Genomic DNA, 13,701 nt, shown 5'->3' on the forward strand with positions numbered 1-13,701 from the left:
TTTGCTGATTGTTTTGCCTTCTCAATTAATAAATTTAATATATTTGGGTATACACTGTACTGTACATACATAACAGTGTATATTGAACCATTGTACTTTGGCCAATTTGGCACATTTTTGGAAACAATAAACCTACCACTTTAAGAGCTGCACAGCACTTTTATTTTAATTCAGACATATTGTACAAATTTATTTTTTTTATTTATCTCATATTTTTATTATATTTTTTTTCTATCCTATGTTTACATTTCTTGGTTTTTCAGTTCTTTAAAATCTTTTATTTTCCTTTTCTCCATCTATGTATATGGTAAGCACTGATATACCATGCAGATTCTTTGTGTTTGAAAACCTACTTCAAAAACTGGTTTATTATTATGATCTGAATACTCCGCTAACTTGGTAAAGTTTCTGATTGAAATTAATTTCATATGTATTCTGACATTTTAAAAGTCAGTCAATGAATGAATAAGATACACCATCATCTTAGAATAATAAGGACATACGTGTCCGTGCTCTGAGTGGTTTGAAGATATTGAGCTTCAAAATGTAAAATGCATTCAAAATAGCAAAAAAAATTATATTAACCTTTTTATTTTCTAAATAAAAATAATAAATAATAAATAATAAAAATAAAATGCTACAAAATAATTATAACAATTATTGTTATTAGAAGAAGAAATAGTCGTGGTAGAAGTAGATGTACTCAGTATATTACTGATGCACTCATTCAGGAATGTTTAAATACAAGTACTGTATAAATCTCACACTGAAGCATGGATGTCAAAAGTCAAACTCTCTAAATCCTCACACTGTATGTCTTCAGATGCCATGAGACCACGTTGCTTGGGTCAGTCCCTCATTAGAGGTGAGTCTGTGCATTTCACTGCTGCAGCTCCCATGGGTGCAACAAGACCAATCACAGCATCAATCTCATTGGCCTTTTTGACCTCTGCAGCCACAACAATGTGTCCCCACACACTCACAAAAACACAAGACAGCATCTGGAGGTGGAAAGGTCACTGCGAGGTTACAGAATAAGCAACTCAACGGAAAGTACACCAAAATGTCTAGTTTAAGGGTTACAAAGTGTTTTGCTAGTTGTTTTTTTTTTTGAATGGAGCAGCTGGAAGAAGCTGAGTCACCAGCTTTCAATTGGATGTAATTTCTTTTTTTGCACTGCAAATGTTGTGCTCAAGTTCCTGTGACATAGATTTGAATCAAAAATGTATTCGCTACTCAATGTATTTTAATTTACATGCACACACACTGCCATCATGTTGCAGGAATTAGAGAGCAGGGACTGCAGTTTGTGAATGGACAAAGTCACAAAGACTGCAGTGCATGTGCTGCCAGATATAATATCTGCTTTGAGCTTTTGGAAAAGGGGCAAAATAACAAGCAGTGTTGTCCTCTGTGGTCCAGCTGAACAGGACGGATTGTTTGTACTCTGCTGCCCTCTAGTGCTCAACAGCACCAACAGTCGAAAATATACAGAAAGTGCACAATTGTACAGTAAATCTAAAAAAACAAAGCTGTTGTTATTACAAATCACAAGCAACATTAATCTGTGAAAAGCTGTGATCAAAATGCACTAAGGGTTGAATTAAGGTAACATATCTAAAATGTAAAAATATCTGCCTGGTATGTAAGACATATAAATTAAACCCACCTGTTCTATAAATCCAAACAATCGCTCCTAAAATTATATATTTTTCTGAGATTTAAGATTTTGTATGTTGCCTCTGTGCTTCAGGCTTTCACACCTCAAACACTGGAGCTCCACCAAGATTCAAGCCTAAATCTGCAGTCTAAATCCCTTCCTTTCCTCTCTGCTGGACCCCAAGTGTGGAAAAAATCTGTGTCTGATCCGACTCGACTGGAAACGCCTCCAGGTAGAAAAAAAGAAGGCAGAGGAAGGAGAATATGAAAGGTGCAAGGTCAAATGGCAAGTGGTTTAGACTGATGGGAAATAGATCCACCCACACACACACACAGAACCCCCTTCACCACCTACACTTGGCCTGGAGGCTAACACATCGACATGAGGGGATGTGGTGAGAAGACGAGCTGGGGGTTGGACAGCATATCATAAAAGCGAAGTATACAAGCAGAAAAAAACAGAGAGGGAGGTGATGGCAAAATCTGGATGGAGAAACTTCGTACAAGAAAGCAGAGGTGGAATACAACAGCGATGGAGGCAGGAACAATGTAGAGGCGATTAAATCCAGTGCAAAAGAACAAAGATCAAAACTAATTAATCATCAAGCGTCAGTTTCTATTCATTTTCACTGAGGCTCTGCCAGCCAGCGGAGAATCAGACAGTGTGCAAAGGGTGTTTGTAGACAATAAGGCCACGCCTAAAGTCAAAATACAGGAGCTGTTCTGGTGTTTTTTATTCTCCTCGTCATTTACATGTCCACTCTGACTCCACCAAACACATAAACTAGGTCCCACTCACACACTCACACACACACACATCTCCCACATCTCACACCTTCCATTTGTTTTATCCTCTCTTGTTCCTCTTCTCCATCACCTAAATGACTCTAAAATCTCCCCTCCAGATAAACAAAAACCACCATGAGACGTGTGCATTAACCCAGTTAGCTACCAATAACCTACCTAAATGTGTGTCACGACCAAGCGGCCCCCTTCAAACCAGACCAAAATGTCCTTCCACGGTTTCCCCACTGAGGGGCAGACAGACATTCACAGTGGAGAGGAGAAGCACACACACATGCACACACTCACACAGGCAGGCAGAGTGTACACTAGGCTTTGAGGTGGGGTCTTTAACGGTTGACTAGCTCTGTGCTCACTTTTTTTAATTTGGTGAGGGGAATTGCAATTATGTGGTGATAGATAGAAAGAGAGAGAGATAACAGGGAGTTGTGCACTTTTTTTTACACTCAATAACACAGCTTATGTGGACATGTGTACAATTGTAGTTTCTAGGGGTATGCAGGGGACAGATCTCCCTCAATATTTGGAACATGTGCATTTGTCCCCCTCAGACTGAATTTTGCAATGGAAATGATTCACCATTGCCTACATTGGTATTTTTGCTTACAGCGATGTCCTTTCTCGCAGCATCTTCAATGCTTCCCTAATATCTGTATAACCTAAGCTAAACATTATGCAAGTCAATAAATCATATTCATTGATAAAAGTATAGAAACTGTGTCATTAAAACAAATACTATAAATTCTGACATGCTTTTTTCATCAGATTTTACCACATAAAAAAAACATATTGATCCAAAAGGTCTTTAAATGTAGAAACATAAACAAAATATTTCTTAACACTACATAAGTTATTTGAACTACATATATTATTAAATCTTTGAGATATGCTGCAAAAGGATGAATGCTCTAGCTAATACAGTTCTTATTTTAGATCTATTTGAACAAATTAAATAAAAACAACCTTTAAAAAAAGACCTTCTGCGGATGGCCTTGGGAGGTTCATTTTTAAAGGGTTAAAGTAGATGAAAACTTTTATTTTGACAAAATTAAGACATTTTCACAATTAATTGATGTGGGAAAGACACAAATTGATGCAAAAAAAATCACCAGAATGCAGGAAATTAAGTGTATGACACTTAAAATTTCCTGGGAACAAACCTCCAAGCCCCCCCGTTTCATATGCGTTCCACCCAAATGTTGAAGCAAAACCCATTTGTATGTGGGTCATATTGAAGCCATTAAATGAATTCATAAGAAACACAACTTATTTTACTTAAAATGTGGTCACACAGGGGAGATCACGGATCATAAGATGATCAGTGAGATCAAAAACAAGCCGCTATGCATCAAGAAATCAGCAATAATTCACATCAACATAAACATCAAAGCATGCTTTTAAAAAATGATGATTCATGCAGCATCTACAGTGGAGCAGGTGGTGCACCGACTGTCCACTGTTACAGGTTACTGCAGGATAAACCGCTGGGGGCAAGTGGAATTTACACTTGAAACAAAAAGGATTGGATGTATGTTTCTATTGCACCAGTGGAAGTGGTGTGCATTAAAGAACACGGGCTAGGTCACCAGGTTTCATTTCCCTTTCAAACATTTTAAAACCACTATCTGGTTTGATGGAAGCAAAGAGAGTCATCTTTACAACTCGTGCAAGCAAAAAGAAAATGTTAATTTTCAGCAATGTAAAAACGCCAGAGAACTGGTCATATACATGTTGCATCACCTGCCATTTCACCACCAAGCCAGTGTTGCAGAACAAAGTCACCATGACGAGAAGCCAGAAATCATAATTAAGAATTTTAATGAGGTTGAAGCTCTCTCCGTGACAACATCTCCAGGCTACTGTGATGACTTCAGTGGGATATCCAAATAACAACAAGAACAAATACAGTTGCCTGTTGATTAAGAATTTCCGCTAATCAATGGGGAGTTAATTTCTTGGCTGAAACAAGTGGCGGTCTGACTGTGACGGCTGTGCAGAGGGGGAAGCGATCCCTTTTCTGTTTTACACAGAAATGGCAGCAGAAGAATAAACAATTTCATGGTCTGTTGGGAACAGTTATACACGGCCGTGCACAATCACACCCATTTTTTTTCCTATTCACAGGCTGCTTTGTGTCAGGCATACTGTCCTGCAATAAGTCATTTCACGGAGGTACAATGCGGCCGAGTGGCTTTCAAAAAGTCGGCAATATGTTGTACAAAGGAGTGAGGAGCAGAATTGGTCGTCTTGGTGCTGGCAGTGTTTAAACTCTGCAAGGGAATTATTTAAAAGCAATGCAAAGTTTCCATTATACTGGCAACAGAAATATTCAGTAGTTCTCCTGCATTTCGTTATTAAAAGTGTCTCTTAATTCTGAGCTCACTGCTGTTGATACAGTCAGTCCAATTACATTATGCCATCCAGGAAATAGTCAAAATGATTATATTTGTGGCTGAGGAGAAACTCCAATCTGGGCATTGAAAAACACAATTTCCTGAGTCGGCCTGAGTGGTTTTTAATTGAAAACATTAGGGAAAAAACTGAGGTACTTTTACTTAGGTCTACAATTCTACAATTTCATTTAGCAGACGCTTAGGTATCTTGAATATAACGGGAGGGCAATCGAGGATCACCAACACAAAACAAAAGACGGAGGTGTGATTCATTGAACAAATGTATCTTTAACTGATGGTGAGAAGCAATAAAGAGAAGGAAAGCAAAATTAGGAGTAAATTAGGAACCTACTGATAGCTGAATACAAAGGTAAATGAGAGTCCTCACAGGTCATGACCCTGTCACTTCAGCCAATCACAGATACAAAATCAAGCATATAAACATGCAGGATATGCCTCGTCACCATGGCGACTGGTTCCTATGACAATACAGTCCCTCGACAGTTATAGACAGAGTCATCAGGAACTTACTGGTGGGCGAGTTGGTGGGATATTCCGGGAACTTGACACAACGGAAACATCAAGAAAACAAAAGTTGCCATGGTAACCAGAGGATGATTTTGATGACATGGGAATTAAGGGGGTGATAAAAGACTTGGAACTGCAGCATTTCTCTCCATAAACACAACATATATACACTTGTTCTGTAATCAATGCATGGAAATATTGGTTTACAAAAAAGTGTCATTTATTTTGGAATTACAGGCAGAGGGTGATTTGATGGGGGATGAGGGAGGGAGGCCACCCACTTTGTTAACCTGACAGCCCTCTTTATCCAGACACTGTTGAAAAGTGGAGGTTCATGACTTTTTTAAAATTGTTTTTGAACACAAAATATTAACCAAAGTATGTTACAATACATATTAACTGTAACTGAGCCATTGTTTTGAGAAAAAGACCCTCAATGTTTGTGGTAAAGTGGCCACAAGGACACATGGCACAAGATAATTGTGCGCTTAAAAAAAAAAGAAAAGAAAAAGCCAAGTTATGTAATAAAATGTTGTATTATACTGCAGCATGACTACTTGCAGTATATGGTGTTGATTTTTTGTTATAAATCCCGTCATTGTAGAGCCATAAAAACTGAAAGGAGCTTTAACAGGAACTGCATTGGATTTTTTTTTAAATAATGAGACAAAATGATGCAACCCAAACAGTTAGAGATTTTTAGGCTGTACTTTGTGTGCCGTGCTCTGTGATTTGGAGTCTGATCAAAGGCGAGCACAGTGCCTTCCTCCCATGCGAAGCAGCAGAAGCCACCAGCACCATATGTGTGTGCCCATCAGTGGGTCCACATGCCATATGCCTGAATGTGCTGGTGTAATGCTTTCTCTGTGCCAATCAACGCACTGTCCGCTCAGCAATCGGAGTGTTCATTAGTGCGGTCCCGGGGTGGCTGTGTGTGCACGGATGTATGTATATGTGTATATATTCCTGTGTGCTAACGTGCATGCATGTTCTGCATACTTGTGCAATGAGTCTGTATTGTATTTCTGTGTTTAGGTGACAGGCGTGTGTTAAATCCCTGTGTGTGTTCGTGCAGGCGTAACCTCACTTAGACCCTGTTACTGGAATTACTGTAGCTGTGTGTTTGTGCAGCCTTGTTACTCTCCCTTAGCTGCTGGGCAGTGGAATATCCTCCCCAGTGTCGAGTTTCCCCATCATGATGGGATCATAGAGATGTGCCAAGAAGCGCTGCGCCCAGGGAGCCTCGCTCACTCGCGCACAGTACGCCAGCCCCATATCAAAGTATCATCACACACACTCCCTCACAAACACACAAAGCAACCACCTGGAAAGTACTGCCGGACACAGACAACCCAAAACTATTGCGTGAGTGCACACACACACTAAGGCACAGACAAATACATTTACACACACTTGCACACTCATAAGCTATTGCTTTTCTGCACAGAGGAAAGGTCAACTGCCACCTTGAGTATTTACAGTCTGTTTTTGTTTCTGAGCCTGGAGGTATTTACCCTACTCCAAATTTCTCACCTATCACTCAAGTATTTGTTTTGACATGCAAGGGCTTCTATGCCTCTAAATGCTGTGCCAACGCACTTAAGACTGATTGCCCAATGTACGGTGCAAGTGGTTTAACAACATAGTGGTATGTGAACATGTTATGTCAGGCATTAAATGGATAGTTCGGATCTTCTGAAGTGGGCTTGTATGAGATATTTACTCACAGTCAGTGTCTTACCTACAGTCAGAGTTAGTTGGCATGCCCCCAGTGAAGAGTGGAGAAGCAGGCAGGGGTGCCAACATGGAAGCTAAGTGATGTACTGCTGTGGACACAAACAGCAGCAAACTTATTTTAGCCACCTAAAAAAATCCCTTCTAAAAAAAAATCTATAACCATTTGAGTGGACACTATCTTGGGAGTATTTTTATCAGCTTTACCTTTCTGTCAGACAGCCTGTTCTGGTGGAGACACTGTTAATAGCTTCAGTTCCCCATCTATGCCTTCGTCAGAGCCACCAGACTCCACTGACAAAAACAGTAATTTTACCTCGCTGAACAAAGGAGCTGCTGGTTTATTGCTGCCTCCATTAGTTAGTTTATCTGTGTTACTGTGTGACTTTGGTACATCTGAACAAATCCTTGTAAACGCCAAAGTTACACAATAACACAAATTAAATAATTGATCAAGGCAGTGGTAAACCAGCAGCTCCTGTGTTTAGTGAGGTAAAAATGCTGTTTTTTTTCTATGGAGTCTGGCTTTAAAGAGAGAGCGATGTAAAAGCTTTATTTCCCCATTGAATATCGTTGTCTGATGGCAAGATAAAGTGGTGGAAATATTCTAAATATAGCATACACCTAACTTTTTTGTTGTTGTTTTTTAAGTGGGCTTTTGAGTATGTTTTGCTGCTGCCCTTAGACATTAATTTCTGTGTTGAACTCAAGCCTGCTTCTCCAAGTTTAGGGTGTGCCGACGACATCTACTGTACAGTCAATACAGATAAATATTTCAAACACTTCAAAAGATTAGTACTGTCTATTGAAGTTGCAATGACTGTAAGGTTTCATGTATGTCAAAGCAATACTCAATACAGCCAAATAACCAACTGTTAGATCAATGTAACTTCCTCTATTTTTAGCGGTCTCCTCAAAGGTGACAAAAATACTCGCTACTATCAGTTTCTCAGTCCTATCAATTACATTGCTCTGTTACACTTTGGGATTAGTCCAGCAGACACAATTTTATGTGACAACTCAGCCTCAAAATTCAATGTAGACAATTTCAATACAGCTGGTTTTTAAATATTTGCATCCCCAAAAGGCTCTCTGTGAGCAGCAGAGATACTTCCTGGACATATTTCCTGTCAAAATATACACATGTAGGGTGCAGAGTGGAACAAACCAACTGGAATGAAGCCTAAATTTTCCAGTATTAACTTCTAGCCCAGTAACAGTAACAGCAAGGACTTTTGATCACATTCAGGCTTCATAAGAGTGCCGGCCAAAGGTGCAAACCATCCAGACAGCCGGTGTGTGCAACCGTCTCTTGGTGATAGAAATACAGCACTACTACTACGCTTAGCTCATTCCATTTCTCATGTTAGTCTTGCCAAAAGGTCGTGATGCCGTCTGATAGGGTATCTGGAAACTGGAGAGCATGGAAAGGTTACAAATACAGTTTACTGAAGTTTTAATTGCATGCAAATCAGCTAATTGTGTTTGCACAGTGAGAGCTACATGTGCATGGAGACATACTGCACGTACAAATAAAGTCTGGGTCACACGCATCCAATAACCTCATGTTACTCGCACCTTAGCAATGATCACCATGCAAACACACACACTGGATGGTTTGGATCCAAGGCAAAGGGTTTGGAAAGATAGAGGTGGCGTAAATGTCAAGACCTCTCACTAACCACATCAGAGTCAAAGCCTTCTCATGACCTGTACCACAAATACATGAATAATAGAAAGGATATCTGAATATTACAGTCGGTTGAAATCTTTTCCAAAATACATCAGTGGAACACTTAAAGAAGCCTCAACCAATAAACAGGGTTTATATACATTTTAACAAATACATTTCAATGACTTCAATGACTTTTCAATGATTTCAAAGACCATCTCTGAAACGACCACTGATACTCCTAATCGGTTCATTTTCAATGCAGATTTTTGAAAGAGAAAATGTTTGAGAAATTTTTTCTTTAAAAATGCTTGGCACTTTTTTTTTTCTTCAAAAAACTTTGGCGATTGGCTGCTTTAAATCACTTTTTCGATTTTTTTCTAAATAGGTTTGTCAATATTTTTTTCTTGAAAATTTTTGCAATTTTTAAAGAGAAAAAAAACTGGCAATTTTTCTTCTTTAAACATTTCTGGTGACTTTCTTTTCCTTTCTTTTTTCTTTAAAAATGATTGGTGATTTTTAAAGAACACATACCTTGAGGTCTGGAAAGTGTGTTTTCTTTTTAAAAAATCACCAAAAATAATTTATCACGGTCAAAAACTGTAAAAACAGATATCATTAGACATTATCATTTTCCAGGCCTGGAAATTGCTATCTGCAAATTCCATGACTTTTCCAGATTTTTCACGACTGTAGGAACCCTGAATAAACTATTTATTGAAATGCTGGGACGAACACTTAGAGTACTAGAGCACAAACTCTCTCTCCTGACCAGAGAGCATCATTTATCTCATCTTAGGTAGCTCAGAAAACAAAACCAATGTCATTCTCTGAGATAAGCCTTATAAGTCTGCCAACATCACAGAGAGGCCATCATTCGCCCTATCAATGAAAGCAATAACGCACAGAGACAGAGAAAAAAGGAAGAGAGAGAACTTATCAATGTTCTCCCTCATAAGCCATAAAGCTGCGAGATCTTGCCAAGTCTGATAAGCAACATTCAACGCTCCCCCCTCGCTCTCTTCACCCCACCCAGTCCTTCCCCGCTGCTTCCTCTTGACAGCTGGGGCCCCAGTCCCACATCAGTGGAAATTTCCTGAAATGTCACTCCAATAGACGGCCTGAGTGGTTGTATAGTGTGGGGAGTATTGCTGCAAAGGTCGCGCACATACATACGCACAAATCTCCCTCCGCCCATTGTCCTTAGTCCCCACACGACGGCTGTCACCCCAACTTCAGCACAGATTTGTCCGGCCATGCGCGTCTTTCTGTCTCAAAACCCCACCGTGACTTGCCTCCCTCAGCCCTTTCATATTGTGTCCGCACCTTCTCGTCCTTAGAGTTCGGCCTGTCAAGGTGACTTAGCCAGGGGCCAGAATGAAATGGTGAAGGGTCAGAGGGGAAACAGAAAGTCTATGCTTTAGTAGTTAATATAAAATTCAGAAATTGGCTTAAAAATTTTAGATTTAGTCAGATTTAACACTTATTAATGCTCATCAGGAAGGATGGTAAAATATGTAACTTAATCTACAATGTCTATGTGTTACTATATCAAGAAAAAGACTCACAGTCTACAGCATAGATCTATAATAATAACTGGATATTGGACCTAAAGATGGTGCCTATTCAGTCCTATTGCTGGCCCATATTTCAAAACAGTCTCTAGCTTTGGGCTTTACTTCACTGGTATGCGGTCTACCGAATATGCACAGTAGTGTTTCTCCCGCTGTCTCGGCCCACGAGTTCCCTCAGTTTGTAGACTTTATATTGTGATGGTCTCACAGATTTTTAAATCGCTTTTCTCGGCTTGAGAAGAGTTTTATAAATATTAACCATCCAAGGCTCAGAAATTCAAGATAGAAAGTTTAATAATAATCCTTGTATACAGTTCAAGGTGTCTTGAAAGCAGTTTTACAGACATCTCTTTTACAACAGCACGAAAGAAAAAAGAAAAAAAATTCTTCGATTTCAAAAATAAAGTCATAATATTCTGAGGATAAAGTCGTAATTTAAAAAAATATATATCATGAGAAATAAGTGATATATTATATAATGTTAATATGTATTAATATCATGAGATCATTAAAATAAAATTTTAAATGCCATTAGTTTGGTAAATTCTTAGTCATAAACCAAAGTCTTGGATGAATTAAAATGTTGACCTGATAAAGGTGCTTGAAGTCAGATGATCATCAAAGAGATCACAAGTCACAGTGAAGAGAACACGAATGCCTGAATCAACAGCTGCTGAGACATTTCCCTAACAAATGTGATCTCTGGCACAAGATGAAAAGTCAGAGGACCATCAGAGTCAGTCAGGTTCATTCTCAGGGGAACATTAATGTCCGTACAAAATTTCTTGGCAATCTATCCATTAGTTGATGACATATTTCAGTCTGGTCCTAACTGGTGGTGGACCCACCAATAGACCAACAAAACAACAGAAAGTGAAACAACAAACAAAAAGGTTAAAGGGTAACCCTTTAAAATCTGAGCATATTGATTTGATTTCTTTTAAAAATACAGGAAGAAGGCAACAAGCAAATGGCCCAAAAGCAAGAAATTACAAAAAGCAAAAAATAAATTTATATATTTAAAGTAAAAAACAAGAAAATGACCCCAAAAAGCTCTTTATATATATATATATATATATATATATATGTGTGTGTGTGTGTGTGTGTATGTATTTAATATATTTTATTATATCTTTTCTTAGCATAATTTTAAATATAAAATCATTGCAATTATAGATATAGTTTTCTGGACATTTCTCCCAATATTTTTAAAAAATAATCTTCTAATAATCCTCCCCTCTTTCGTAAAGCTAATTTTTAGGTAATTTTCTTGCCACCTTTTATTAATTTCTTTCAATTTGTGGCGTTTTTTGCCAATTTGGTCATTGCCTTTTTCCCCATGTTTTTCAGGAAAAAATGCTTAGGTTTCAGAGAGTAGCTTGTGAAAGGCATGTGAAAGCAGCACAAGAAAACTGATGTCGATCCACATTTCACAATCACAATCCACATTTGAAGGGGTTCATTAGGTTGAGGACTGTCTTACAATTGAAATAGATCAGTTTTGCAATATTTTTCCTCCTTATTAGCTATCAAGGTTGTGACAAGTGACAGCCTCGTGGATCCAGTTTAACTTGACCTTACCTTTAGATAGATCAACACTGCCTTATCCAACTAGCAGATAAATAGGTTACCAGTGTGGTTTAATTAGCACAACCACAGGGCTCTTAGCATAGCATTAGCAATACTGTGGCACTGTAAGTAGGTCTTCAAACAGAACATCACTGATATGTATAATAAACATTCAAGTCCATGTGACTGTGCTTTTAAACTCACCCTTTCACCTCCTTGCATCTTCAATTAATCCTGACCATCTCTGACATTGTCCGCCAAGTGCACCAGGTGCAAAAAGGGAAAGTGTGTGGAAGGCCGTGAACCGACTAAAGCCGAGACAGTGACGGTGCAGGAAGCCCTGCCCAACCCCGTCCAGCTACAAGTGGCAGCAGGGGTTACAGGCAGTTAATCAGACAAGCGATAATCTAGTTAGGAGATCAACAAATGAGCCTCTGAGTGCTGGAAAGGAGGACACAACCCCACAGACAATAGAGCGGGTCAATGCCATTGTGCGTGAGAACAACAGGAGGGATGAAAAGAGAGTGTTATTGGAATAATTCAGATCAAAATGAGGGTTGAGTGTTCAGCGGGAGCACTATAAGCTGCACCTGCTGGTGGGAATTTCGACTGGAATAATCTGTGTTGGACTAATTGTTGTGGTGACTTCATGTCTCAAAGCAACACGTTTGTCTAAAAGTGACAAATTGTGACCGTGTTAATTTTTATGAGTTGAAACATAATATTTGACACTTTAGATGTTTAAAAAATATGAGTCAGGCACACTGAATGTGGTCTGGAGCTGCGACAACCACCTGCTCTTTCTAATTAGCAATGTCAAGAAATGGTGCCTTTGCAAAGTGTCCGGCTGTGAAGGGCTATTAAAGGTAAGTGGTGGCGGCTGGCAGCATGTATGACAAAGCCAGTGACCACAGAAGGGCTTCAGAATTTTCCACACCTCTTTTGGTCTCCATGGAAACAAGGACAGGAACATTGAGGCACACGAGAGCTGCGAATAGACCATCGCAAGGGAGGAGAAAAACATGCGTCCTGCTACTGGCATTTCATAGACTCCAGTCCAGATGTTTTTCAAACCCCCTGGAATCAAAGTGTTGTTTATCTGCTGCTTATCTGCTTATTCAGAGTAGGCCGTCTCAGTGCACACCTGATGCCTCCTGTCTTCTCTACAAGCCTACAGCCGGATAAAAAACATGTCAGACACAATTGCGTCTGGCATATTTAACTACTTTAGGGCTGTGCTGCCAGTCATTTTAATCCATTTTTAAGCCAACACAGATTCCTCTTAAAAGAATGGTTCATATTATTGCCTGTTTAAGCGTGTTTTGGCCTCAGCTGGGAAAATTATATATTTTTTCTCCTCAGTTCCAAAACACAGTACAGACACAGTCTGGCGATGACTCTGTGCTTATAACTGTTATAGTTCCCATAAAGAAACAGTTATGCTTTCACAAAGAGCATATGTAAACTGTTATAAACATACTAAGACAGTGTTTGTTAAACTTAGCAGTCACAAAAGTGGGAAATGGCTCTTGCTGTCAAGCACATGCAAACAGTGGCTGCTCTGTAATGACCAAGCGCCCGACCCTGGCTTAAATGACAAATCATTAGTTTAAATGTGCAGTTTTAAAGGGATACTTTGCAGATTTTAACCAACTTTGTATCACAACAATGTGGGTAGAATGTGTAAATGAACTGTGGTAAACTGCCCTCCATCTTTCCAGCGGCATTGCAAAAACCACTGCCGGGATTTGATGGCATTTGGGGCTTA

General features: G+C 39.2%; 1 protein-coding gene across 2 annotated transcripts in view; it reads right to left on the reverse strand.

Annotated features, from left to right (window-relative positions):
- LOC121955007 (ankyrin-3-like) overlaps positions 1 to 13,701 on the reverse strand; it is a 161,614-nt gene that overhangs the window by 123,630 nt on the left and 24,283 nt on the right. The window contains exon 1 of one of the 2 annotated variants that reach the window (XM_088086437.1): positions 12,138 to 12,276. The exons of the other annotated variant lie outside the window; for it this stretch is intronic. Within the exon in view, the coding sequence (XP_087942563.1) occupies positions 12,138 to 12,155 (18 nt within the window). The 5' untranslated portion in view covers positions 12,156 to 12,276. Of the gene's footprint in view, positions 1 to 12,137; positions 12,277 to 13,701 lie in introns of those variants that run through there. 2 annotated transcript variants of the gene reach the window in all.

Source organism: Plectropomus leopardus, chromosome 13 (assembly GCF_026936395.1).
Source record: "Plectropomus leopardus strain MGB_pleo_1.0 chromosome 13, ASM2693639v1, whole genome shotgun sequence".
NCBI lineage: Eukaryota > Metazoa > Chordata > Actinopteri > Perciformes > Serranidae > Plectropomus > Plectropomus leopardus.